At 43.7% G+C, this 24497-nt stretch overlaps 6 protein-coding genes across 6 annotated transcripts; 3 read left to right on the top strand and 3 right to left on the bottom strand.

The window, feature by feature from the left end:
- Positions 1–84: 84 nt before the first annotated feature.
- Positions 85–3546, bottom strand: PBP1 (Pbp1p; the record flags this gene model as incomplete). Its single annotated transcript, XM_018880993.1, has 1 exon — positions 85–3546. The coding sequence occupies one exon, from the start codon at positions 3544–3546 to the stop codon at positions 85–87; it is 3462 nt and encodes a 1153-aa protein (XP_018733628.1).
- Positions 3547–5212: 1666 nt separating this feature from the next.
- Positions 5213–5509, bottom strand: AWJ20_3950 (uncharacterized protein; the record flags this gene model as incomplete). The annotated part of the gene is made up of 1 exon (XM_018880992.1): positions 5213–5509. One exon carries the CDS (start codon positions 5507–5509, stop codon positions 5213–5215), a length of 297 nt encoding a protein of 98 aa, XP_018733627.1.
- A 4182-nt stretch (positions 5510–9691) lies between these two features.
- AWJ20_3949 (uncharacterized protein) lies at positions 9692–10378 on the top strand (the record flags this gene model as incomplete). The annotated part of the gene is made up of 1 exon (XM_018880990.1): positions 9692–10378. One exon carries the CDS (start codon positions 9692–9694, stop codon positions 10376–10378), a length of 687 nt encoding a protein of 228 aa, XP_018733626.1.
- A 5483-nt stretch (positions 10379–15861) lies between these two features.
- Positions 15862–16917, top strand: AWJ20_3948 (uncharacterized protein; the record flags this gene model as incomplete). The annotated part of the gene is made up of 1 exon (XM_018880989.1): positions 15862–16917. The coding sequence occupies one exon, from the start codon at positions 15862–15864 to the stop codon at positions 16915–16917; it is 1056 nt and encodes a 351-aa protein (XP_018733625.1).
- A 200-nt stretch (positions 16918–17117) lies between these two features.
- Positions 17118–18116, bottom strand: GOR1 (Gor1p; the record flags this gene model as incomplete). Its single annotated transcript, XM_018880988.1, has 1 exon — positions 17118–18116. One exon carries the CDS (start codon positions 18114–18116, stop codon positions 17118–17120), a length of 999 nt encoding a protein of 332 aa, XP_018733624.1.
- Positions 18117–20263: 2147 nt separating this feature from the next.
- AWJ20_3946 (uncharacterized protein) lies at positions 20264–21436 on the top strand (the record flags this gene model as incomplete). The annotated part of the gene is made up of 1 exon (XM_018880987.1): positions 20264–21436. One exon carries the CDS (start codon positions 20264–20266, stop codon positions 21434–21436), a length of 1173 nt encoding a protein of 390 aa, XP_018733623.1.
- Positions 21437–24497: the final 3061 nt, after the last annotated feature.

Raw genomic sequence — 24497 nt, 5'->3', positions numbered from 1 at the left:
CTTTGTCATAGGTTTGTGGATGTAAAGTAGGAGCTAAGAGCCAGCAGGTGACGAGAACACGAAGCACGGGCGGGCACAAAAGTTCTATTTTTCTTCTTCAACTGGGGTCGTTGGAGTGGGGGACTTTGAATTTAGCGCATTAGAGGCAGGTGGCGGTGGAAACTGGCCCTGCATTTGTGGTGGTAACGAAGTAGGAGGACCGCCACCACCACCACCATGATTACCAGGTCCTGCCGAGCCTCGCCTTGAGTAATTGTTATTATTATTATGATGTGTTCGTTGTTGTGGAATAAATTGGTGTTGTGGAGGATAATAGCCGTTAGAAGGTTGTCCAGGAGGGACCATCATCGCTTGGTGCATGCGAGGAGAACCGTAACCAGCTTGGGGAGGTAGATATCCCATAGGAAAGCCCATGGGTGGTGGCCGACCATAATACTGTGGAGCTCCGTATTGAGGCACATATTGTGGGTAACCCACTGGGACCATTCCAGCGGGCATCATCTGACCAGGGATAGGTGGTGGTGAAGTTGTCATTATAGGATTTCCAACTTCATCAAAAGCAGTAGCGGGCATCATTGCTACAAGGTTAGCAGCTCCGGACATGCCCATTGGAGAGGCCGAAGGGGCAAATCCTGTAACAGATGGACGGGGTGATCCGATTCCACCCGAACCAGGAGGGAAAAAGCCTCCAATTCTAGGCGAGCTAATTTTTAACGATGTCAGAACTTCAGAGTATGACTTCTCAACACCAGGAGTCCATGTTGGAGGAGTAGCAAATGCCCGTTCGATTGTAAAAGTTTCATCGGGTTTGTGATGTGATTTTGCCTCCAAGAAGGGGTTGAACTTATTTTGACGAGATTTAGCACCTGGCTGTCTGCCCCCAAAGAAAGAATTCGGTGTAGCAGTACCGCTAGTAGCCGAATTTGCTGTTGCCGTGGCCACTGGTGCACGTCCAGTGGCTGAACCGGTTTCAGGGACAGGTGCTGTAACCTTGGTCTGTGGTGATGAGATTTGGGATGCAACTGGTGATGGAGATCCTTTTGCTCCGAATGGAGTGAAAGAGTGAGCAGAGGGATTGGGTTTAAACCCTGGTACCTTGAAATTGAATTTAGGTTTTTCAGCAGCTGCTGCACTAGGAACAGGCGTACCAGTAGCTGGTGTAGAAGCGGGAGCTGAGGTAGTGACTGGTGCTGTTGAAACCGGTACTGGAACTGCAGGCACAGCTGGAGTTGGCTGAACAGTCGAAGGTTTCGTGGTTGGTTTGTTAGGAAGGACAGCCTTTGTGCCAGTACTAGTAGCACCATCCAATGTTGATGGATGTGTGTTGTTGGTAATGGCAGGAGAAGACTCAGTAGATGTTCCACGAGGTGACCCAGTAGCTGGAAGAGCTGGTGCCACCGTCGAGGTCTTAGAGGTTGATGGCGAGGTTTTAGGGCTATGAGCTGCAGCAGCATTGGCAGCTGCTCTTTGAACTATCTCCTCTTGTTTATCTTTACCCTTGGCTAAAATAGGTACCAAGTCTAAAGGCACCGGAGCGTTAATTTTATAGTCTTCCGAGAACTTCTTGAAATCATGTAACCTCTCGGACTTTTCTCTTTTTTGTAAGTATTGTTTCTTTTGATTCAGCCTTTGTACCTCGACAGATACAAACTGGCGGAAATTACCAGCCAGTTCCTTTTCAATACCACCAGACGGTGAATCAGAGGCTGAAGTGTTTGAAGAAGCATTAGCTCCTTCAGAATTAGCAGCTTGGACAACTGGCGCGGCAGAAGCAGTAGCAGAAGCAGTAGCAGCAGGAGCAACAGCAGTAGGTGTGTTGGACTTGTCATCTGACTTCCCAACACGGGCCGACATATCTTGAGTCCTAGGAGCAAGGCTACCATCAGGGGAGGCCAAAGAACTCGAAACGATGGCTGGATCATATGGAACACCTGGAACTCCCTTGACACCTGTTGGTGCTCTAAATTGAGGTGGGGTATACTTTTTCGCCTTGGTAGAACCGGATGGGACAGGTGGTGAAGGCGTTTGTCTTTGGTCGGGTTCATAACCAGTCTGTGCTTGACCCTGGCCTTGAAGCTTTTCCCGGTGAGCTTGTTGAAACAGTTTTTGAACCGGCACTCTCTGGCTCTGTCCTGATGTTTGTCCTAAACTGTCACGCTTCTGCTGGCCTCTATCCACACCAGAATATTTGTCTTCCTCATCAAGGCCACTATCGTCTATAGCGAGACCTCTTTCTTCGGCAAGGTGGACATTTCCACCATGCCCAGATTTTGTGATTTCAGCAGCAATCTGCTCTGCACGTCGGGCTCTTTCTTGATATTCAGGGTGACTCTTATCAATAGCCGTAGTATAATAGTGCTCATCATAAGTAGAAGCCACGCCGAACTTTTGTTTGTTTACCGAAAACTGGTCCCAGCCACCAGAGTTTGAGCCAGCAGTCTCTTCCAAAGTAACTCCAAGTTCAATATTAGAGTCGGGTGTCCACCTTTGAAGTTCTCTTTCTCCTCCCAGTCCATTTCTGCGTCCGGAAATGTCTGTATCAGTTTTGAAAGCCCCGCTACTTTTATTGATTCCGCTCGAAACGGAGTTGGCAGGTGTTTCTGACTTGACATCAGGCGTGAGGTCTGGGTTCTCAATAAATATGTCAACACAATCCTTTGGAGCTATGACTAGTTTGTCGAAACGCTTTTGCTCCTCAGATCCATTGCGTTTATTCTTACCATCGTCGCCTGCTGCACTAGTAGAGTTATTTCCACTGGCCTTATTTCCAGTAGTACCAGAAGTGCCGCTGTTGCCATTCGGGTCAGCAGCGGCATCTTCGTCTTCGATTCCCGGCACTGAAGATGTTTTTTCAGCAAATCTCAACACAACTCCTAAATCAGAGTCGGTCAAAGCACCGGCTAGAATACCTTTATATCTATGTCCAGATGCAACCGTCACAATCGCAGTACAGCCAATCGATTTGGCTAGCAGGAAAGTCAGTCTATCATTCATGTGCTTTTCAGGGTCACCAGAGGCTACTGACTCTGTAGAACCCGAAGAAAAGGCAGAAGAAGCTGGGGTTGCTGCGGCTGCTGATGAATGGTTCTGTGAGTTCGATTCGTTTGAACCAGCAACATTGCTTAATGCGCCAGAATTTGAATTGGAATTATTATTGGATACAGTGGTACCAGAACCTGAAGAGCCTCCAGAAGTAGTTGTCACTGACGACTGAAGAGGCTTACTCCATGCATTTTTAGGTCCAATACCACCACTACCACGAGATCCAGCACCAGATCCTGAACCAGCAGTGGCATTCGAACCAGGGCCAGAAGTAGTGCTAGGACCACTAAGGCTGGCTCTTCCACCAGGACCTCCTCTAACAAGAGGTGGATCAACAGCAGCCAAATTGGTGCCTGAGTTGATACCGTTACCATTCGCAGACGATGATGAGCCCTGGCCAGAGTTGCCACCACCACCACCATTGAATCTCCTACCTCCACCATTGCTACCGTTTCGGCCCGAAACAGATGGCTGTCTGCCACCCCGGGAGGCAGTAGTGCTCATGATTAAACTATTCGTGTTAGTAAATCGTGCCATAAATCAACTAGATATATACAGTTCAACAGTCAGTTCTGTAGTGTGAAGAAAGCATTTTAATGTACAAAACAACAACCGTCAAGTTATGAACCTTGAGACTTGATGTGTTTGGTTGCGGGGTCGTAAAGTGTTGCAGATATGCCAACGGATCGTAGAAAGAATCGATCTGAGTAAACCCCAGTCCGACTCCACCTACCAGCAAGATATGATATCAATTCAGATAATACTTACTCTCTCCTAGACTTCCAAAGGTATCAGGATAGAAAATCACAACACTCAGATGAGCTGAGCACGCGAATCCAGATATATATTGTTTCACAGTGGTTGCACCACCAAACCGTCAAACAAGGGATGGAATTGGACTGAGATACCGTTCTACGACTCTAAAAAACGGTACTCTTCTAATAGAATCACAGCAAGCACCCTGTAGCCTGTCCGTGTGGTGTTCCTATGAGTCTATGTCTGTCTGAATAACTGGATTGTTATTCCACAACAGCTGTAGTAGAGGAGAAACAATTGAAGATTTCCACGGATGATGGCGCTTCGATATGCACCCACTAAGTGACGCGGCGGTACAGACTAGCATACTGGGGCTGTTTAGTTCTGACTTACGTGGGCTGGTGCGGCCCTTGCAGAGATAACCCTGGCCCCATCCGCGGCAGCGGCTGATGTGGTCGGATCCGAGACGAAGGGGTCTTGGGACATGCCTCCGGCAGGCCGGGGCGTCGCCCCGGACCCCGTTGTGCTCGCTTCGCGAGCAGAGTGGGGGGATCTGAAGATGCTGGGGACCGTAGCATAACGACTCGAGCGCAGCGAGAGGAGCAGGGGGGTCTGGGGCGCAGCCCCAGCCGCCGGAGGCACTGGTGGGCTCATCATAGAGAAGCAGTCCACCAGCCACACGTTCTCATGGATGCCCAATTTAAGTTCGGTTTTGAGTTGCTGCTTCAGGTTCGCCGCCTTGTAAAACGGTCTGAAGATGGGGACTCCTCCATGTGGAACGATCGGCATTTCCCCTGGATAGGTCAAATTAGGAAACAAGTCTTGCTACCCTAACCAGGGGTCAACATTGCAATATGCGGCGCCGAACTATCTTATCTTATCTAATCTTATCTATTCATTATTATTTACTCTATCATAAATCATTCATCATAAATCATTATACCACATTTGCCCCTTGACATGTCACTTGAGCTGAGCCTCTATCTTTCAAGTGCAAATATGTACCGTGTGCAACCATGGTGAGATGAAATTACCACCTCCGCTCTATCAATGCTTATAGTCTGCACCTTGGCCCTGTAAAAACACGGTTTTACGACGCGAATCCATACTGTTCAAACGGATATTCTCCAGTGAAGATACCAGTATGCATCGTATTAATCGCATACTTCGTTGATATCGGTTTCCTCTTCGCCAGGCACGGCGATCATGCTGCACCATGGCGGCCGTTGATCGGACCGGCAAATCACGGCCTGCAACGAAAGTCCATGCGGGAAATTAGGCGGAGAATCATGCCAGGACCGACCGTTCCCCGACAGTCTATTGAACTGTTTGTACAGTCGTTGAAGACAGCTCAAGACCTATTCGTGTCGATGTTTGTATATCCTAGAACCGAATCTTGCCACCACTCCTCTTCTCACCAGGTCCTGGTGTTGACCACTACATCGATACCGCCTGTCAGCTCGATAATTTGGTTGGCTACGTCGTCAGCATCGCTCTCATTCGACCCATCGTACTTCAAAACATGTACATTTGAATGGTTCTTAACCCAATTTTGAAGGTCTATTGACATCTCAGGATTAGCAGCAGTTGTTATCACTACTGAGTTACCTACTGATGCGAGTGTCTTGACCAAGTTTAATCCATGACCAGAACTGCCACTGGGAACAAAATAGACAGTGCTCGAAAAAGCCGGCTGACTATTCGGGTCCATTTTGAAGTCTAAAATTGTATGCAATACAACCAACAAATATTTCAATTTGTTAAATCAAAAGTCGATGCCTGACAAGAAAACTAGGGTTCCGATTCCATAGCTAATAGAGTCCATGGATAGATATATATATTACATCCAATGTCCGTCGTATGCAACGGACACCACTCTCCACCGCGGCGGCGGACTTTAGAGTCCGTGCGTACTGTACGTGGGGGGCGCGGTGGTTAAGTACGGCAAGCGTATGATCTGCAGCGGGCATTACTAAATACCTGCATGCTTACATGAGATTAATTGGCGGTTTCAGTTTAATCCGTTGCAGCCGAAACGGGCTAACTATTACTTCGTATCGTGCGCCGTTGCGGCTGTCCGCTCGAGGTCGCAGTTGCCCCGGAGAAATGTGCAATAGAGAAGCCCGCGGCAGGTTGACTGCCGGTGACGGTGGTCAGGGGCTACAACTAACGGTGCACATCAGATAAAATTGGGTCCTCATTTATCAATGTATAATGTACATAAACTTAGAAATCCTGAAACACTGCCTACCTAATTTAATATCGAGATCAGATTGTAAATGTAAAGATAACGAAGAAGCTTATAAATCTTGATGTTTGATGGTGGTTAAGTATGCCTCCGGCGGCTGGGGCTCTGCCCCAGACCCCGTAGCTCCTCTCGCTACGCTCGAGTCGTTTACTGGGAGGATGAAGGCTCGGGGTCGGACTACATCGAGTTCTGGGGAGGAGACAAGCTAGGGCCAAAGATGGCAACTCATGATCCTGGTTATGACAGAAATGACTATAGTTTATGTGTCCAACTTAAATTGAAAACTAATGAGCTAAAGCGGTGAGAAACTCAGAAACAGATTCAGTGGTCACTAAAAATCAAGACCACTATGGAACGGGTGGAGCTCGGCTTCTTTTTCCACCAGGTACTTCTTCGGCAGAGAGTTTCTCTAGATCCTCTACCTCGACCACAGTTCGTGTTTGGTGGCCTCATAAAGCTTATAATTATTCTTGAACCTAGCCAATTCGCAAATCATCTAACTCGTTCCAATAGCTAAATCAATTTGAGACCCTATTAACAAGCCTCTCCTGACTCGTAACCTTTACCAGAACCATTATCAGAACCATTACCAGAAAAGTGTAGTAGGCCCAGGCTCGGGGCTCTGGTCATAATCGGCGCTATCCAGGTTCATGAAGTTCAAAGGAAACGGACAGAGCTCGCCCTAAACAATGGGGGTACTCCACCAAGAAACTCGAGCGTCCTCGGCTCTCTAAAACAAATACGCAAGTATAACATCTCCAGATAGAGAAGGAAACCACACAGGTCAGTCCTCTTAAGCCAAGAGGTGTGTTGCTATTTGCTTTCGACTGTGAGTTCCGATATATATCCATACTCGGGGTATGTTGCAGTTCGGACAACCGGATGAATATAAACAGCAAAAGAAACTATCATCCCGGGCCAAATAGCATATGTCGATAGTTTGAATCAGTCGCCCTCTAACATGCATTTCATAGTTTGATTATATCTCAAGTTCTTATTAAAGAGCGGAGGCACTAGTTTCCGATGCATGTTAGACCAATTTGAGGGAAGCTTGTTGTAACGTCACTATTGCGGGTGTCAAAGTCTGCCTGGAAATGGCACCAAATTTAAGATAATAAAGGCTGAAGGATACGGCATAGAGACTTGCCGAGAAGTTTGATGAAATATACAATGGGAAAGTAGTTTGATGATGTTGATGTTTGTCTCGTCTTCTGGGTAATGACTAGTTTCAACTGTCTTATCTACATCCGGGGGCAGCTTATAGTGTGGGGACATCCCTAGTGACGGCTGTAATTGGGACTCGAAGGAGGGAGGCTGTAGATACTGAAGAACTGTGTATGTGACTACTAGATGCCACCTTGGCTTTCTGGCATAGAACAGGGCCGTATACTGCCAGTTTTAAATACTTATAACGGTAGGAATGCTGATTATACAACAATGAAATAATGTGGGACAAGCGCACTACCTTAGGCCCTTTGCGGCCGATATGGTCTACCAGATGCCAACGTTGGCTCTCCACCTCTCACACTGGAGAATAATATATCCTTAGAATTCACTTGGCGGAAACAGCCACTGACGATTGCTGATAAGGAATGGAACTTTCCTAGGTCAGAGAATATCGTCTACAACAGGAGACGCTCCCATCTGACTAGTGTTGTACCACCCGTCAGTATCCCTATCATTCGCTCCAAGCATACAGCTTCATCAATATCTGGGAGACAATCCCCGCCCTACCAGTTAGTGCCGGTCGAAAGTAATTTGAAGTATATCGCCTAGTAACGACGGTAGCCAGAAGATAAGCAACGGCACCTTCACCTTTCCCGGCACCTGTCTGGTGATATCAATGCCAAGTGCATTCCTACCTTCCTAAGCAGTATACTTGACCTATTCCAGCTCCAGTTTCAAGGGCCTTAGTACTCCAAGCATCACCGGTGAACTGGTGTAGAATCTAAGCCAACGCAGGGAGTGGGGGCTCCAGTCTACAGTACTTAACTACACGACTTAACACGTCCCAAAACCATCAATAAAAAAACCATCAATAAAAGTCGGCCATCTTATGCAGGTGTGATCCTAGTAACTGGAGACTATCACTTGAATGCTTGGAGTGTACTAACCGGTTAATACGGCAGCCAATATAACACAAGCACCAGTCCATACCCGATGCCGTCCGCCATCTTAGACAGCTTTGGGTCCAAACTTCATCATCCAGTCCCCGGATCATATAATATAATAGATATAATATATTTATTTCAAAAGTAAATATGTAAAATGTCTATATTAATAGTGGGCATGTGTCTTGAAAGCAGCCAATGCCGGCGCCAGTCAGCTCAGTACCAGTCGCCGATGTCGGCGCCAGGTACTTTCACTGCCAGCCTAGGCCGAAAACAACAAGTCGCCATAACAGGCGCCAAGTACGTTCTATTATCTCCAGTGACTCCGACATATATTACCTATCATAGACCGCAGCTGTTACCAGCGCCTGTCTATAGTCAGAACCAGATAGCCATGGCGGGCGCATATACTAGCTCCAACAATGCCAGGATCTGGTCATAGCGATGAATCTAGCATAGTAGGCAGCCATTAACCATTTGCAGTTCTGGTTTCCCCAATGTAATATACTGTAGAGCCACCTTCGATACCACCTAGTGTCACAAGAATTGGAAAAAATCTAGGAAGAATTTAGTAACAGAATCCAGTCCTATTATCAGTACTAGTCACCGGTATTCACTTACGTAGGTTTGAGTCCAGGTATGTCTGATAGTTCATGAGTAAAATATCTGTTTATGTTAGGGTCTTGAGAATAGTGGGTGTAGGGTCAATAAAAATTTGGTTGAAAGTGGTGTGTAGGAGGAAGGGAGAAGCAGGAGATTTCACTCCTATTTATAATAATTTGGGACTTCATGCGGGAAGAACACCAGGGTGGGAGACCAATGCCATAACATACGAACCGCTGCATATTGGGGTGCAGAAACCTTGCTTGCAGTCTTATCACAATATATAGTTTGATGGGTATCATTCGAAAGAGAGAAATCAGATAAGTATATTAAATGGGAAATTGTACCAATTGAACCTCTGAATGTTTTGCAATTCTCATTTCTCTTTCTTCCAGCTGGTTTTGCACTAGTCTCTATGAATGTGTGGAACACACTAATGAGTACAGACGCACAGATCTGCGGCTTACATGCATAATCAGAAAAAGCAACCATCATGCAAGCAAGCATAACCTTAAAAGGCGCTATAAACATAAACACCGCATGGGAGAGCCATAGAGCTAAAAGAAGTTGAAATATTTTGTTGCCATCCGTCCTGATTTTGAAAAGTATTTTTATCCTCTGCACAAATCTGACAACGAGAACGAGCACATATAAATATAGGCCCTCTTTAGACTGAATAGGTAGTGAGGATTGAAGATTTCACAGCATTATCAATCTCGACAAATAATGCTTACAATATTTGCCCCTATTCATTAGGGTATGACCAGCTATATAATTGGAGAATATATACCGTCATACATTAGTAACTTGTAAGTGCGTATTAAACTCAGATGGGTACGTTAGGTATTTGTCTATCTACCCAGGAGTATATTTTATAACGATGCAGGTTCATCAAACACCCATCGATTGCCTCCATAGAGATACTGACATCATGCCTTTAGAGCAACGATATGATACCTTACAGGATAATTATATCGTGCGACTACATCGTAATGTGGATCCTGAGAACCCAGTTAATGCTGAGTCTACATGGTGGAGAAAGCATATGGAACACAATGAGTTGGTCCAACGACTCTATGAGGTTCTACCCAAAGAGGAAATCTTTCAAGACCGGATTCGACGACGGAAACCGCCGTGGAAGAAAGAGGACATGGAATGTGAAAGTAAAGCCTGGAAGGTCAAGAGTGAACTAAAGAAAAAGATTTATCAAAGACATCACACAATATGGGAAACACAATACCGGACGTCTGCAAAAGGAGAGTTTTACCGGTCATATACTCTTCCAAGGTTATATAATGCAGACCACAAAAACCCTTTGAGATATTTCTTAAATGAATGCTCAAAGAATGAACTCAGTAAACTGGTGCAGTTACGAACAGCCAAAGGAGCGTTTGGAATGTTCTTCAAGAGGTTTAAAATCAACAACCGACCCCATCAATGTGAATGTGGAGAGGAAGAAGATGTTAAACATCTATTATGTGAGTGCCCAGTCACTGAAAATCATCGTCAGATCTTACGTGATGCTTCTGCGATGCTAGATCTAAAAGTCCTCCTTGATTCCAAGAAGGGCTTAAAAGCGGTATTGGCTTTTTTGGCCAAAGCTCCGCAATTACTTTAGACGTTGTTCTCTTATGGTAGAGATGACTAGTACCGGTTTTTTCCCAGTAAGCGTTAATAAAGGTGTAAACCGGTAGCTGAACCGTTTTCCCGTGTACTCATTAAAATATTATAAATCATTTTGATATCTTAATGGGGAATCCAGTGGCGTCAAAAATATTGAATTCAAAAAAGCCAAAGTAAACAGCCTGTAATCAGGTAAAAAAGTGAGCAGTCCTCCTGGTAATGTGTAAATGATGGGATTTGAAATTATTTGAATTGTATTAATTATGTATAGTATAGGACTTTAAACAAGATTTATTATATTATAACGATGCAGGTACAGTGAGAACATTTGGAATAGAGTAGAATGCCACATGAAGGATAAGTTGACTAATGTTTAGATGTCCAACAGCGAACAATTCACTAAGAAGAGATGCCCGTTATTCAAAATGATAGTAGAATACACATCGTACTACAGTCACTGAGCAAGTATCCAGCATTTCGAATTGCGCACATCTTAGCAAGTGGGCCTTGCTTATACCACTATAACTTATAAGGGTAGCAAATATATATCAAGATACTGTACCATGCCCAAACTCTTGAGTATTTCTCTATAAAAAGATTTTTTATTTCAAATACAACCAAAAACTATCATCTAATATACTGTAGCTTGTACGGATCTTTCAATTCAATCATTCCAGTGTAACTGGGGAAATGATTCATTGCCCATAAGATCAACTGATGAGGGCTTATTAGCCTACCATGAGACCACCACTACCACTCGCTTTCATGATCTCGCCTCTAGTTTCAATAACCACCAACCGATCCATTTACCTTGGATACATATAGAATATATCGACCACTGCTGTACTCATGCTGTCAGCCACTGAGGTGCTCAGAGCATTATTCACCACACCGATAAACTGAAAAGACAGCATTGGTCTCTTAGCATATCCCCAGAACTATCAGTCTCTGCAGGTAGAGCACTTCCACTCACCGGGGTTGTTCCACCTCTAAGTATTAATGCTGTCCTCATCTTTGATGGGTTTTCTCGTCTTTTGGAGGGCCTCTTCCTGTCCACAAATTAACCAAGTCATCAAGCCCTAGAATAAATGATAATTTATTATAGTACAGTTGGGGAACCGAAAAGGGTAGTGCTGGTCTCAAATGCGACTGTCTTGCTTCTAACTAGCTAGTACCAGAGCTATGAATAGTACAACTCATAGCCGTCACTAGCCAGCCATTGCACCCCGAACCCCTCTCTATCCCTCAAATGGAATCATTTTGTTCTACGAGTTTTAGAGACGTGCATACCACAACCAAGGATGTCGCCACTGGTGTTTCTACGCTTTCAATTTGAAATCTATTAAGTTTCACAGATGTAGTGCTATAACTGCCCAGCTTCGACGTACTTGGGAATCCTTTTGAATGGAGCAAACGGTAGTAACATATCCATTCGATGATTTTAAAGAGTTGATATGATGCATCACAGATTTAAGACAACATTCCACGTAAGACAATTTCGTGCCTCCCTCTGCCACTACTACTCAATTCGATTTATAGTCAAATGAAGGAACTCACTGGCCCGTCTTCTCTTCTCTTAGTTACAAATCCTTGTTTTGGACTCAAGCTTCATTTATTTATACTATAGTTGATTATATGCAAAATATTGGATGGGAATTATAATATGAATAACGAATATCGGGCCCTGCCCGAGCTCGTTTGCCGGAGGCAATCAGAGGCACTTATTTGGGGCACTACATACTCCTGTATTTATAGCTATGGCGGTGGTTGCTTGTTGCCCGAGACCTCAAGCTTATTCCGATTCAAGCGTGATCTTGGCTATATCGCAGAATCGCTCTAACTTACCCAAACTCATGAGAATCTCTGATTTCTTGGTTTGATGTAGGTCGAGGGTATCAACTCCCATATCAAGGAGCTTCAGGTAAGCTTCGTTGACTGCCAGTAGTTGCTTCAAGAGGGCTCGTCGTTGAATTCTAGCTTGCTCAACAGTAACCTTTAAACAGGTAAACGTCAGCTTGTCATCGCAGGCACCACTGTAAGCATAGCTGAGGTTCAAGCTATCCATAAAAGCTTCGAACTTCAAGTACTCTTTGGAACCATAGGAATAGTTAGTAAGTCTGGAAGGCAGGTTAGCAAGTCTGTTCAACAGACGTTGAGAGTGAGCTGCGGTGGTGGCAACGGTGCGAGAGGATGGCTTCGATGGTCTGGGAATAGAAGGGGCCTTGCGGGGGTTCATGTAGGTATCGGAGATGGTTGAGGTGGTGGAGCGAGAGGAATGGTGGTTGGAGTGGTGACGGGAGTTGGAGTTAGCGCTCGAGTGAAAGCCGGGGTGAGAGCTGGAGCGAGAGCTGGAGTGAGAACTGGAGCGAGAACTGGGAACTGAACTAGGGGCACGTGTCGTTGTAGAGATCGGAGCTGCCGTGGGGATGGAGGGGCAGGAGGTAGAGCGGGTATTACGAGACGAGAAGGGTGCGAGTGTAATGCGTTGAGAAGGGATGGATGAGGAAGAAACAGACCGGGTACGAATTGTGGGTAAAGGGGTGGAAGTGGCAAGTGGGGTGAATCTGTTGGTGGTGGGAGGACGTGAGGGGGAAGAGGTGGAGCGAGACGAGGAAGCAGTAGATGTGGAGTGGGTGGTGGAATGCGATGAAAATGAGGTGGAGCGAGTACCAGAGTGTGGGGAAGAAGAGGTGGAGAATGATGTGGAAGGGTGGGTAGCAGAACGTCTGAAACAGGAGGGAGTGGTTCCAGAAGAGGAGGAAGCGGTAGAATGATGGAAGAGACGAGCTAGAGTGGCTGTGCTACCAGAAGTAGAAGCACTGCGGGAAGTGGTGGTGGAGGAAGAACGAGAACTGTGACGGGAACTCGTAGTAGATTCGGTGCGGGAGACATTGGTGACGGTTCTAAGAGGAGACTGAATGGGTGGAGAAAAGGTTCGTTTAAGTGTGATTGGGCGGGGTCTGGCAATGTATGGTATGCGAGGGATAATTCGAAAAGCGTTTGCAGAAGAAGTAGCGGTAGCGGCAGTAGTACGAGCACGATACATTTTTGGTTGTAACAGTAAGGGGAGAAAAAGAAGAAGAGAGCAGCAGTAGCAGCCGAAAGCGCGCTTTTATAAACAAAAAAACGTTTCTTTTTCCACTTTATTGTTGGTTGTGATGTGTTTGGGACATGTGAGTCGACATTTACTTTTTTCTGCATATGTTATTTTGCTAGGCCATGGGTAATGTACCCATTAATAGATACGAAGGCACGCCGCTCTCTCTGACCAAGTTAAGGGTGTCTAGTTTCCCGCTTTTTTTTAATTAAGCCCGTGAGCTACACACCACCTGTAATTTGAGCCCCTCTTTTTCATGTGACAAGGATATGATATCAGCCGCCCAGAGAAATAAGCTCCATCGCGATGGAATTGCCATGTCAGATTCTGCATTTAACTGCGCTATGTATGTACCCCCGCCTATCTTATCGACGTGCATATTATCTGCGCTATGTATGTATCCCCGCCTATCTTATCAATGTGCATATAAATATACCCTGCTCAAGGTATTTGGTTTTTTCATGATTCCTGGATAGATCAAATCCTTCCTGGATTTCAGTATTTTTGATAGGTCAGGGCCTGCCGCAATCCTTATCGTCGTGCAAGTTGGTGTGTACAGGAACTTGCCCCATGAAAGCATCCAGATACAGAGACGAGCTCCTCCCTCCTACTATCATAGATTTTCTGCCCCAATGGTCAACCCTTACTAATACGGAAATGAACCAAGTCTGTATTTGCAATGACAGGACGCTGGTGTAAATTGAAATAGACGTCATAGTAACCGTAATTGTCCATATAAGCAGCTTGGATGTGATAAGAGCAGAACCAATCCAGAGAGAAAAACAGGAAAACTTCAGATCTAGAGCTCATTGGATGGATATGGGTAATTTCTGAATCGATTCCAAAGGTTTATGTTGGCCAGCCTGTTGTTCAGACTGATCCTTTTGTATCTGGTATAAGTCTGCAGAATATGTATAATGTGACGACCTTTTATTTTAGACGAGATGATCCGAAGAAGCTTTCCAATGGCATAACGGGTATCACTGGAATGGGACAACTCAGATGTAAATATTCTATTCTATCTTGAATTGTATGGAGAGTAAAATATGGCACTGGTGTGATATTAAGAAATGATCATTACCTCCTAAATTCTAGGTAGTCTGTATCTATCGGACTAACTTCATTTTGGCGCCTCCCTTAGCGATCATATTATCGGAGAGCATAGAACAAAAAACTAATAACATGAATATAACATAGATGGAACTGTGCCAGAATATGGAATTATTCCGTTTCCAAACAGAGAATCAGTGGACAGCTCATTTACAATTTTAAATTCAGACTAGGACCAGCCTGGACCAGTCTGAGGTGGAGCGTACTTTGAGTGACTTATTCATTGGAGGGGAGAATAGCAAGATCTCCATACTGTATACAAGGTGTATCTATCTACTGTTGCCGGGTTTGAATAGTTTCGCTTCATATCGAATAATCCCAACTCGACATCAGTCCTCCTTCACTCTTTGCTCTTGCAACACCTCTCAATCTATTTGTTCCGTTGAATCAGGCAGGGCTCTAAAAGAATACATACTACCGTGAGAGCAGATTCCAACAGCATCTGTGTAACACGAACTTATCTGTGACGGGAAATTACTTTGATGATTCGGCTTTAATTGAGGTATATTTTGTGTTGCAGCCGATTCAGTAGCAGCCCCAGCAGGCCAGAAAAAGCGAGCGAAGCTTGTATACCTATACCACTCTACCTACTGTGAACCTGCTTGATTCAGCCAAATTTAGCTAATGTTGAGAGTAGACAGCATTTCGCCCGAGCTAGGGGTAACAATTACCAAATGTATTGGTCATGCATCGACACTCCTAAAACATGATGACTTGAGCTAGTGGAGACGAGCCAGGGTCGGGGGCGGAGCCCAGCCGCCCAAGGGTACTTTTATCTATATCATTAAGTGGTAACTACACGTAACAGGCTATAACTAAGCCACTACTCAGTCAGTGCTTCATTGCCAATGACAATGGCTCTTCATTGACCGAAGCTGGATTGTAACAAAAATATGGCTCTACCAGACTGAATCTATAAACACCACTACCATCGACCAGTATGTATCAAGCTGCCCAGTATCAAAAACAGATTAAGAGATAATGTTCTTGATTATGAGGTTGGCTGTTGAACTTCGTCTAGGCTCCTTTTCCCCTCCACTCATTCATTGGTCCTAAATGGTGCAGTGAATAGGAGACATTCGTATCAAAGAAAAAAAAGAAGAAAAAAAGAGAAATCAGAAATTTCAAGTGGAACAATTTATACTGCGAAGCTGCAGATTTTAGACCCTTGCCCGTATGCGGCGATAATTAATCAAATGCGGCTCAAATATATTATTTAGAATCAAATCACAATCGGTGCCAGAATTGATAGAATTGACAGGGAAATCAAGATGGCCTCATCCAAAGATATTCATTCTACTCTGCTCGCTGAAATTGCCAATCTTCTTAAGATATTGGATCATGAAGGAGGCAACTTAGATCATGCAGTCACTCATAAAGTCGAAAATAGTCTCAATGCCATCAAAGATATCAGTTCTCTCTGGCAAGCACATACAACAAAGCTAGCTCTGGCATTCAAACCACCCATCTCAGGGGAAGCTGCGTTAAAATGCTTAGAGGAGGCTGGGAAACTACCGAGACTGCTTGTAGCGGCTTATAATGCAATAGACGAAGATGACAAAACAGGGCTAATGAAACCTGAAGTTAAGGACCATATAGATATGCTCTTTCTAGCGGAGAACTCCTTTTTAGAAGAATTGAAAGAAGCTGTCGTCAGAGAACGGTTGTTACTGCAAAATCTTCGCCCGGCATCTGCTGACAGCAATGCAAGAACATTAGTATCGGTGGGTGAAGTTTGGGAAAGTTGTAAGAAATTGCAAGCATTGATAGATAATGGACCAGTGGCAGTACTACAAGGAAAGATCACAGCTTACTCGGGAATCATTAGAGATGCTGTGGAAGAATTCAAAGAGCTAATGGAAGAAGAACGTGAAGATAGTGATGACGAAAACAACGATGACGATGTAGATAAACCGCCGTCCGCTGTATCTGATTCAGAAGAAGTTGACGACTTTGAAGAATTCAACTTCAGTGCACCATCTAAACCACTCTCTAAGGAACTGAGACAAGTTGGTATCAAATGGAAAGACATGTTTATTCGATTGCCTACTGTAACAGAAGTCTTGTGTAAAACACTGTGTAAAAGACTGGAAAACACAGAGTCAACGAAAATTATCAAAATTAATACTTGCATTAAATCCATTTCAGAAGCCACTGACGATCTTGTTTTTGGGTTTTCTGATAATAGCATCACTGACGTCAAAGAGGGTTTCGTTGTTGTTACCAAGGAACTTGAGACGATTGCTGATCTAACAACGCGGCCAGATGATAACTTTTCAACTCAACTTCGTGCATATATTGAAAAGTTTAAAGCAAATAATAGTTAGTAAAATATATTGTTTGGTCATGTCCTAAATTGCATCAGTTGTTGCCATGTAATTCCTAGTATTTCTCATTCACCAAAGAGGAGCAAACGGCACCAAGAGATATTGCTTGACAGATTGACACCGAATTGATTACACATCAATACGCGATGGCTCACGCGATCTGACGCATAGCAAAAAAAAAAAAATTCTAGTCTATTTATTTACTTTTTTTGTTGCTCTGGGACAACATCAATCACTTTACCAGTAGTCAATGCGGAACGAATGTTACGAATAACAGTAAGCTCCATTTCAGTGCGCGACTCAACAGTATGAGTGCCAACGTGAGGAAGCAGAACGGCATTAGGATTAGCTAGCAAGCCAGGATGAATTTTAGGCTCAAATTCGAAAACATCAAGACCAACATTGGAAACTTTACCAGATTCGAGAGCCTGAACCAAAGCCTCTTCGTCAATAACAGCACCACGAGCTGTGTTCACAACTACAACGCCATCCTTAGCCTTAGCTAGTGCCTCAGCGTTAATAATATGTCTGGTTCCAGCATTAAGAGGAACGCTAACGAAGAGGACATCAGATTGTGCAAGAAGCTCATCAAAGGTAACATATTCAGCACCCTTTTCCTTTTCCTTGGGCAGTTGATGTCTGTTATAGTAGATGACTTTTGAAAATCCAAGAGGAATCACCTTCTCATGAACGAGATGGCCAATACTTCCCATACCGAGGATTCCTAAGACTTTATCTTTGGGTTCACGGGCCAGTGGCACAGTACCAAGCCAGTTTCCTTTTCTCAACTCTTCACTTAAACGACTAAAGTTACGCAAAGCCGATAAGATAAGATATACGGCGGTATCGGCAGTGGCATTAGCAACAGCATCTGGAGTATTGGAGAGTTGAATGCCACGTTTGGTGAGGTATTCGACCTGTACAAGGTCATAACCAGCACCATTATGGCAAATGTACTTCAAAGATGGAGGGAAATGGCTAACAATTTCCTCGTCTATTCCACCAACAGCCTTTTCGCCAGCAAAAGTACTGTAGATAGCAGTAATCTCCTTATATTTAGTCTTTAAATCAGCAATGAACTCTTCACGGCTGGACGAAGTGTATGAGATGAGCTCAGCAAGTTCCGAGAGTTCTTGATATTCCTTTTTGGCGAGACTAACACTGCCTAGGAGTAGAATTTGGTTCTTAATAGCAGTCATTACTGTTATCGTTAATAACTACTTCATCAATATCTTCACCATAGTAGTGATACTTACTTTCACTCTAATATAAATCTAATTGAAGAAATAGGGTTGTGTATTGCGATATCTTACGGCGCCATGGAGTAATTATAAGCAGCTGTCACCCCCACGTGAAATTTCTGGTTCGGGATGCACCCCACTTTTTTATAAAATCTAAAAGATAAGCGAATATACATATCAAGCGATAGGTAAACTGACCGCTTGTCGTTAAGGATTCATCCATCCAATCCCGGGAAAAAAAATATTCCGTTGAATTAATGGCGAACCTCAATTCAATTTTGTGCTTTATATGGGGCTCGTCATGGAAATCTTATTGGTATCTGCTGTGATTATTCCGTCTCAGTTAGGTATGTAGGGCTCGTTCTTTAGTTGTACACCTATTATTTATCACTTACAAGTCAAGTTCCATGATGTCAACTAATAATTTTCTTGATCTGCTATGTAAAGATAAGGATTCAATCACCAAAGGGCAAAAAGGCAAATTTTGTAACAACCTTGATGTAATTGGTTGTGGATACTAAGGATACTAAATCGATCCGACTAATCATAGTCGGGTATATGTACATCCAGTAACACGGTAATGCTAACATCCGACATGGGTTATTTTCTGCACGGAACCGAAAGTTGTAACTCCGAGACAGTTCCATAAGGTTATAAACAACAAAACAGAGAATCGAGGTAGGATGTAGCAAATTCGAGACAGCTTCAACACTTTTCTACGGGGCATTGAAATAGGGGCAATTTGTGAACATGAGCATGAGGAGGAATGGCAAGAACAGTGCAATGCATATGACTATGACATCAGGGAATACTTAGAAAGTCTAATCGCGTATCGCGCTCATCTTTATTCGGGGTCCAACTCGGGTCAATATTCTGGTTCCCCATCTCTTCTCAGACCTAGCTGATATTCATATATCATTCACAACAATGCTAACCTTTACTTAACGGTCTCATATTATCCTAATTTATCCAGATGGTCTTAAACTTTCTATTGGGTATGAACGAGTAAGATCAGTAGCAGTATAGTACGAGTGAATTAATAGTGCATAATAATACGATATAGGATTAGATGAAATTGCATTTCTTGCCATGTGACTCTGGCATGGAAACTATTCCTTTGAAGTTTTGTCGCTATATAGATTTCTCCACTCAAAATACATTATGACCTAATTGAGCAAATATGCTATGACAATTACAGAAGTAAATCGGTCTCAAATTGTCCTATTACAATTAAATACCACAAACGAAACTCGTTTAGAGCCTGCTGGGGTTTGAGTTTCTTGCTTGCAGCTGGTATCGATGGAAATACCACAGATGAGGAGACTAGGTGCAGACAATTAATCGCCTAGTGGCAAAAGGTTGAAATCCACCAAAAATCACTGTTGGTTCGAGTATCACAGAAGTGATTAACAAAAAAAGCAACATAATATACCAGGGAGTAAAATCAGTCTGGGGTAACCGACTCGAGTCCCCCTGACGTTCAGGGAGACTGCCTAAAACAGAGATCTGCAAGCCCGTTTGAGATCAGGCTCTTTTAGCTTACGATAGAAATGCAGGCTTATATGGATTCGTGCGATTATGCGTCAAATGCTAGTTTTAGTGAATCGAAAAAGAGGCTGTACACATACACACTTCACTGCAGACAGACAGGCAAATAGGCAAGCTAGCAGACATCCAAGGCGCTTCTTAGATTCTTCACTATTCCTTTTCGTAATTTATCCAAGTTGACGAAGCATTGACTTTGATCACTACTTAAGTTTTAAGAAATCAAGACACCCAAAACAAACAGAATATCAGCCACATTAGGTTGTATTTTGATACTTAGAACTGGTTCTCAAAGATAAATGGCACGAAGCTGGAAGTCAGTAAGGTGTGTGATTTAGGTTAAAAAAGCTTGGCAATATCACTTACTGGATATTCATTTGATTCTTAGACATTGAGAGTAGGGGATTAGCGAATAAACCTCGATTGCATAGAGTGGTTAAGGAAGACATTACAGAAGATTATCCATACTAGGCAATTGAAACAGGACATTGAGCTCGACCAAGGACTGAACCGAAAACCGAATTTCCCAGCAAAATTTATTTATTAATGACAGATACGATATGAAATCTAGTAAAATATTCCCCTTCAAGGGTGAGCGAAAAAAAGGAGGGGATGGCGTGGAACTCAACAGGGAAATTGCTAATGTGGAAGCCCCTATTGCACAAATCACTAGTACTCATGCTGGATCTATGCTGGGGCATAGGACGGAACAAAAGTACCCTCCTCTTGAATCAATTATTTCGAATCAGTCGTCAGCTCCTTATACATTGTCAAACCTACAGGAATATCTAAGGACAATCCACTGTCAAGAACCGCTTGACCTGATATTAATGGGGTATCAGTTCAGCACACTCTTTACCAGCGATGAAACGAGTATCTCTATTGCAGAAAAGGCAGATAAGATTAATGAAGTCCGCCAGTTATGGAACAAGATAGTGTCGACCTTTCTATTGGATAGTTCGCCCCAGGAAGTGAACCTTCCTGGAGAACTTCGAGAACATTTTTATCTGATACCAGTGTCACAATCAGTAACAACTGAAAACTATAAGCATCTTCAACAAGCCATAGAATATGCAAAAGATATTATTAAAGAGAACAACTTCATGCTATTTATTCGAAATACACAGACCATGGGTGCACTTAAAGCTAATACAAGAGCCAAGATACAGCTAAACACCAGTTTTATGGACCAAGACCATAGTATAGGCCATGGCAGAGGCTACTCAATTGGCTCTTCGCCAACCTTGAACAACCCACCCCATCCTCTTGGTTGTCCGCAATCCAACGAAAGATCGTTAAGAGCAGCGTCTCTTGCGGTGCCATCCAAACGAAATCATCGATGTATCAGTCCCACTTTTCCACAAATAGTTGATGATGGAAATCTTATCACGACAACAACAACCAGCACATTTCCCTCTACTTTAAATGCTAACGTGGAAGAAGATATCTCTCGTTGGACACTACAAGAACCGGTGAGAATGTTCAATAGGAGCCCAAGTCCTGGAACAGGAAAAAGTCCCGGCGCAAGTCCTGGTCGTACTATCAGTCCAAGCCCTACTCCTAGTCCCCGGCTGAGCCCGGTGCCTGCGTCCAAGTCAAAAAAGGACCTCAAAAACGGACCAGGTGTAGATTCGGTCACAGCAGTAAATGCTTCAACATTCCCTCATCTTTTGAAGAGGATGTCCGGAAAACTGAAGATTCGCCAACAGTCGTCGGCACACACACCACCATAGGTATAGTAGCAGCAAGACTATACAATATGGATATTCGTCACATGTCAGTCACCCAATTTTATCCAGAATGTCTTGAGTGTTAGTTACTATCAACTATTGACAGAAACTGTCATTCTAATCCATTGTGTACAATCAACTGCTTCTGCTTCGGTTACTGCAATTAATAAACACAAGGAAACCACTATTATTATCTGCATTTTACATAATCTTAAATTATTTCATATAGACATACCAACGGACATTAGAAACAAGCGTTACCATTAAGGTCAGCCACTTAACCCCATGGGCTTAAGACACTGGCAAACCATCTAACTTCGGAATGACAAATGGCCAATCCATCCATTAACCCCTAATCAGTCTTCAAACACTCTCGCCAAATCACAAAACATCAGACCATAATTGCCCTACTCGAGCGAGAGGCGAGGAAAAGGTACAGGGTCTGGGGTAGAATCTCAGCTGCCAGAGAGGCAGTCCGATAAACATCAATTCCGCTATCGTCGTTGTCGCTATATTCACTATCAGCTGCACAGACTGGTTAATGTCGCCTGATATATTACAAATGCATATGCAAACTCCCAACGTTGGAAGACGGAATCCGACCGACTACAGAGATCTGTCAAGCCGATATTGCAGCAGAGGCTGCTTGCGTGCTTGATTGCTGGCCTGGTAAAAAACTCGGTAAGCCGTTCGGGAGAATTTGGGCTGCAAGTAGCTATGCCCCCGCTGACAGCCCACATATATACTGCACATAAAGTGCATTAGAAATCAAACTGTAAAAACTGGCTGCCGGTTTAAACTAGCTACTGTAAACAAACGGGACGGGTGAGGGTACAAATCTGACTAAGGAAATTTGACCTCACATTACTAAGGTTTGCCAGGACTATATATATATTTGGAGCCGGACTAGGGAATTTCGAGTTGATGGAAGGGGATTTTTGAACTTTCGGGTCTCTCGCATTATTATTTTATTAAATTGTTAAAAATCTGTTTTAATAATTGGGTTCAGAGGAACATAGGGGAGGTTTCACTTTGGTAAGTTTGATTTCATAGCGGTCTAGTTCTGAGCTGACCTTGAGTTGGCTTTGGACTGGAAATTATTTGTCATGTTAGTAAAGTTAACACTTGTGATTGTGAATGTGTATTGATTTATAAATGGTTTCCAATACGTATTGGGAACTGAGGTTACAAGAATCTTTTTAGTGTATGGTTACAGAAACAGCATGCCGATATTGGATTTCGGCATTAGCTTAAGCATCAGGATTTTATGCCCCCCACAACACGGCAATAGATTACGATGTAGGAGTGGTTTCAAAAAAGCTATGCTATGACGTTTAAGGAGTGTGAAGACTCAGGAAGTGAGGGAATCAAAATCTCTAGAAGTCAAAAAAGTGACGCAAAGCGTTTAAAGGGTTCAAGAGGCGGAAAAAGTTCGAATGTTTAGGGGTCAAAGCTTTACAGTGATGATATTTTCAGATTTCTAGATACTCAAGATTACATATGGGATAGTTCTAACGGAATACAGGTCAACATATATTGGAACTTTGCCTTATAAATCTTTTAGAGAGTGATCTGGTTCATGGCGAATTCCGTCGAAGCTGCTGTGACTGAAGGGTTTGGGGGAAACTCCCGATTCCAACATTCCAGGAGCGATGTGACGTCGCCTCCTTCAAAAAGCTCGGGAGCACAAGGAAAATGCCCTTGCTACAGTAGCGGTGCTAGCATTAAGAGCCAAGATGCTAGCTTTTCTGCAGGGTTATGTCCCTGTGGGTCTGGTCGAATGAGAGTAGATCCACAAGTGGTCGAGGCCACACGGGCTATACAGAGATATTATCACACCTATCGACTTCGAAAAGTGATTAATGAGTTGAAAGAAACGAATCCATGGTTTTTTATGTGGAAGCTGCCGAGTAGAGGGAGCCAAAATTTGGATATGATGGAAGTGGATTCTGAAGATGAATATGAGGATGATGGCGATGACAATAGTGGTGATTTCGACAATTTGGCTAGTGCGGGTCCTAGCATCCGATCAGATGATTCAAGATTGCCATCTGAGTTACAGTTCAGTAGGTTACAAGCAAAGTTTCAGGAGCCGCAATTTTTTTCTGCTGTTTGTCAGTTTCTTGAATTGCTTGGATCAGCTAAAACTGCTGTCAAGTGTCATGCTAAGTTGTTACTGATGGCGTTTATGTTGAATCACCACAGAGCTTTAGTAGGTACTGGCGTATCGGTGTCAGGTGGAGGAGATGTGCCTCTCGGATCGGAAAGCACTACTGACCCTAACGAAGGGATATCTTCCTGTGTCGCCGCATCATCTACGAAATCTTCATCAAATGATAATGTATTTTCCAGTTCTGCGACTACGCTCTCATCAAGTCCAAATGGGGGACTGACATCTCTGGAAAACGAAGTCTTCCCTGGAACGCCAGAGTACACCGGATCTGGGTCCGCTGTTGCTGCTACTCCAGACTCGACTTCAAGCTACACTCCTGGATGTACTCCTGTGTCTAACCCGGTTCGAGCGTCGGCAACGAGCTCGGTATCTTCGACAATTTCTGACCTTTCTCTTCCACCTGCTGCTACAAATGTCATGCTGACTGGTGGTACTAGTACATCCAATAGTAACGCTACTGCTACTTCAACCGGTTATGAAGGTGTCAGCTCTAATGATGCTCTCTGGCCCACTGAGTCCTCTAGAAAGAAATTGGAGAGATCACAATGTGCAAAAATCTGCAATGCTAGATGTAGCAAGTCGCTTGTTGCCCAAATAGCTCGTCTAGGATCTGCATTTGTGCTGCTGTGTGAAATGCCTACATGCTGGTTTCGTAGGATGGAGTTTATGGTTGCATACTCAAAGTTTGCCAAGTCATTTCTTGATTGGAAATCAAAGGATGCACTTTATCTCATCAAAACTCAGGTTGAACTGTTCATTGATGTGTTTACGACTATGAATGACATGAATCAGAAGATCAAAGAAGGACAATTATCGAGGGAAACATGTCAGACATCATTGTATCGCCTAAAAAAGACGTCAGAATATCACTTCTTGCAGATATCGAAATTG

The sequence above is a fragment of the Sugiyamaella lignohabitans genome, chromosome C, assembly GCF_001640025.1.
Source record: "Sugiyamaella lignohabitans strain CBS 10342 chromosome C, complete sequence".
Lineage (NCBI taxonomy): Eukaryota > Fungi > Ascomycota > Dipodascomycetes > Dipodascales > Trichomonascaceae > Sugiyamaella > Sugiyamaella lignohabitans.
Note: the sequence above shows the minus strand (reverse complement) of the source record. Positions and strands in the feature narration are given on the sequence as shown.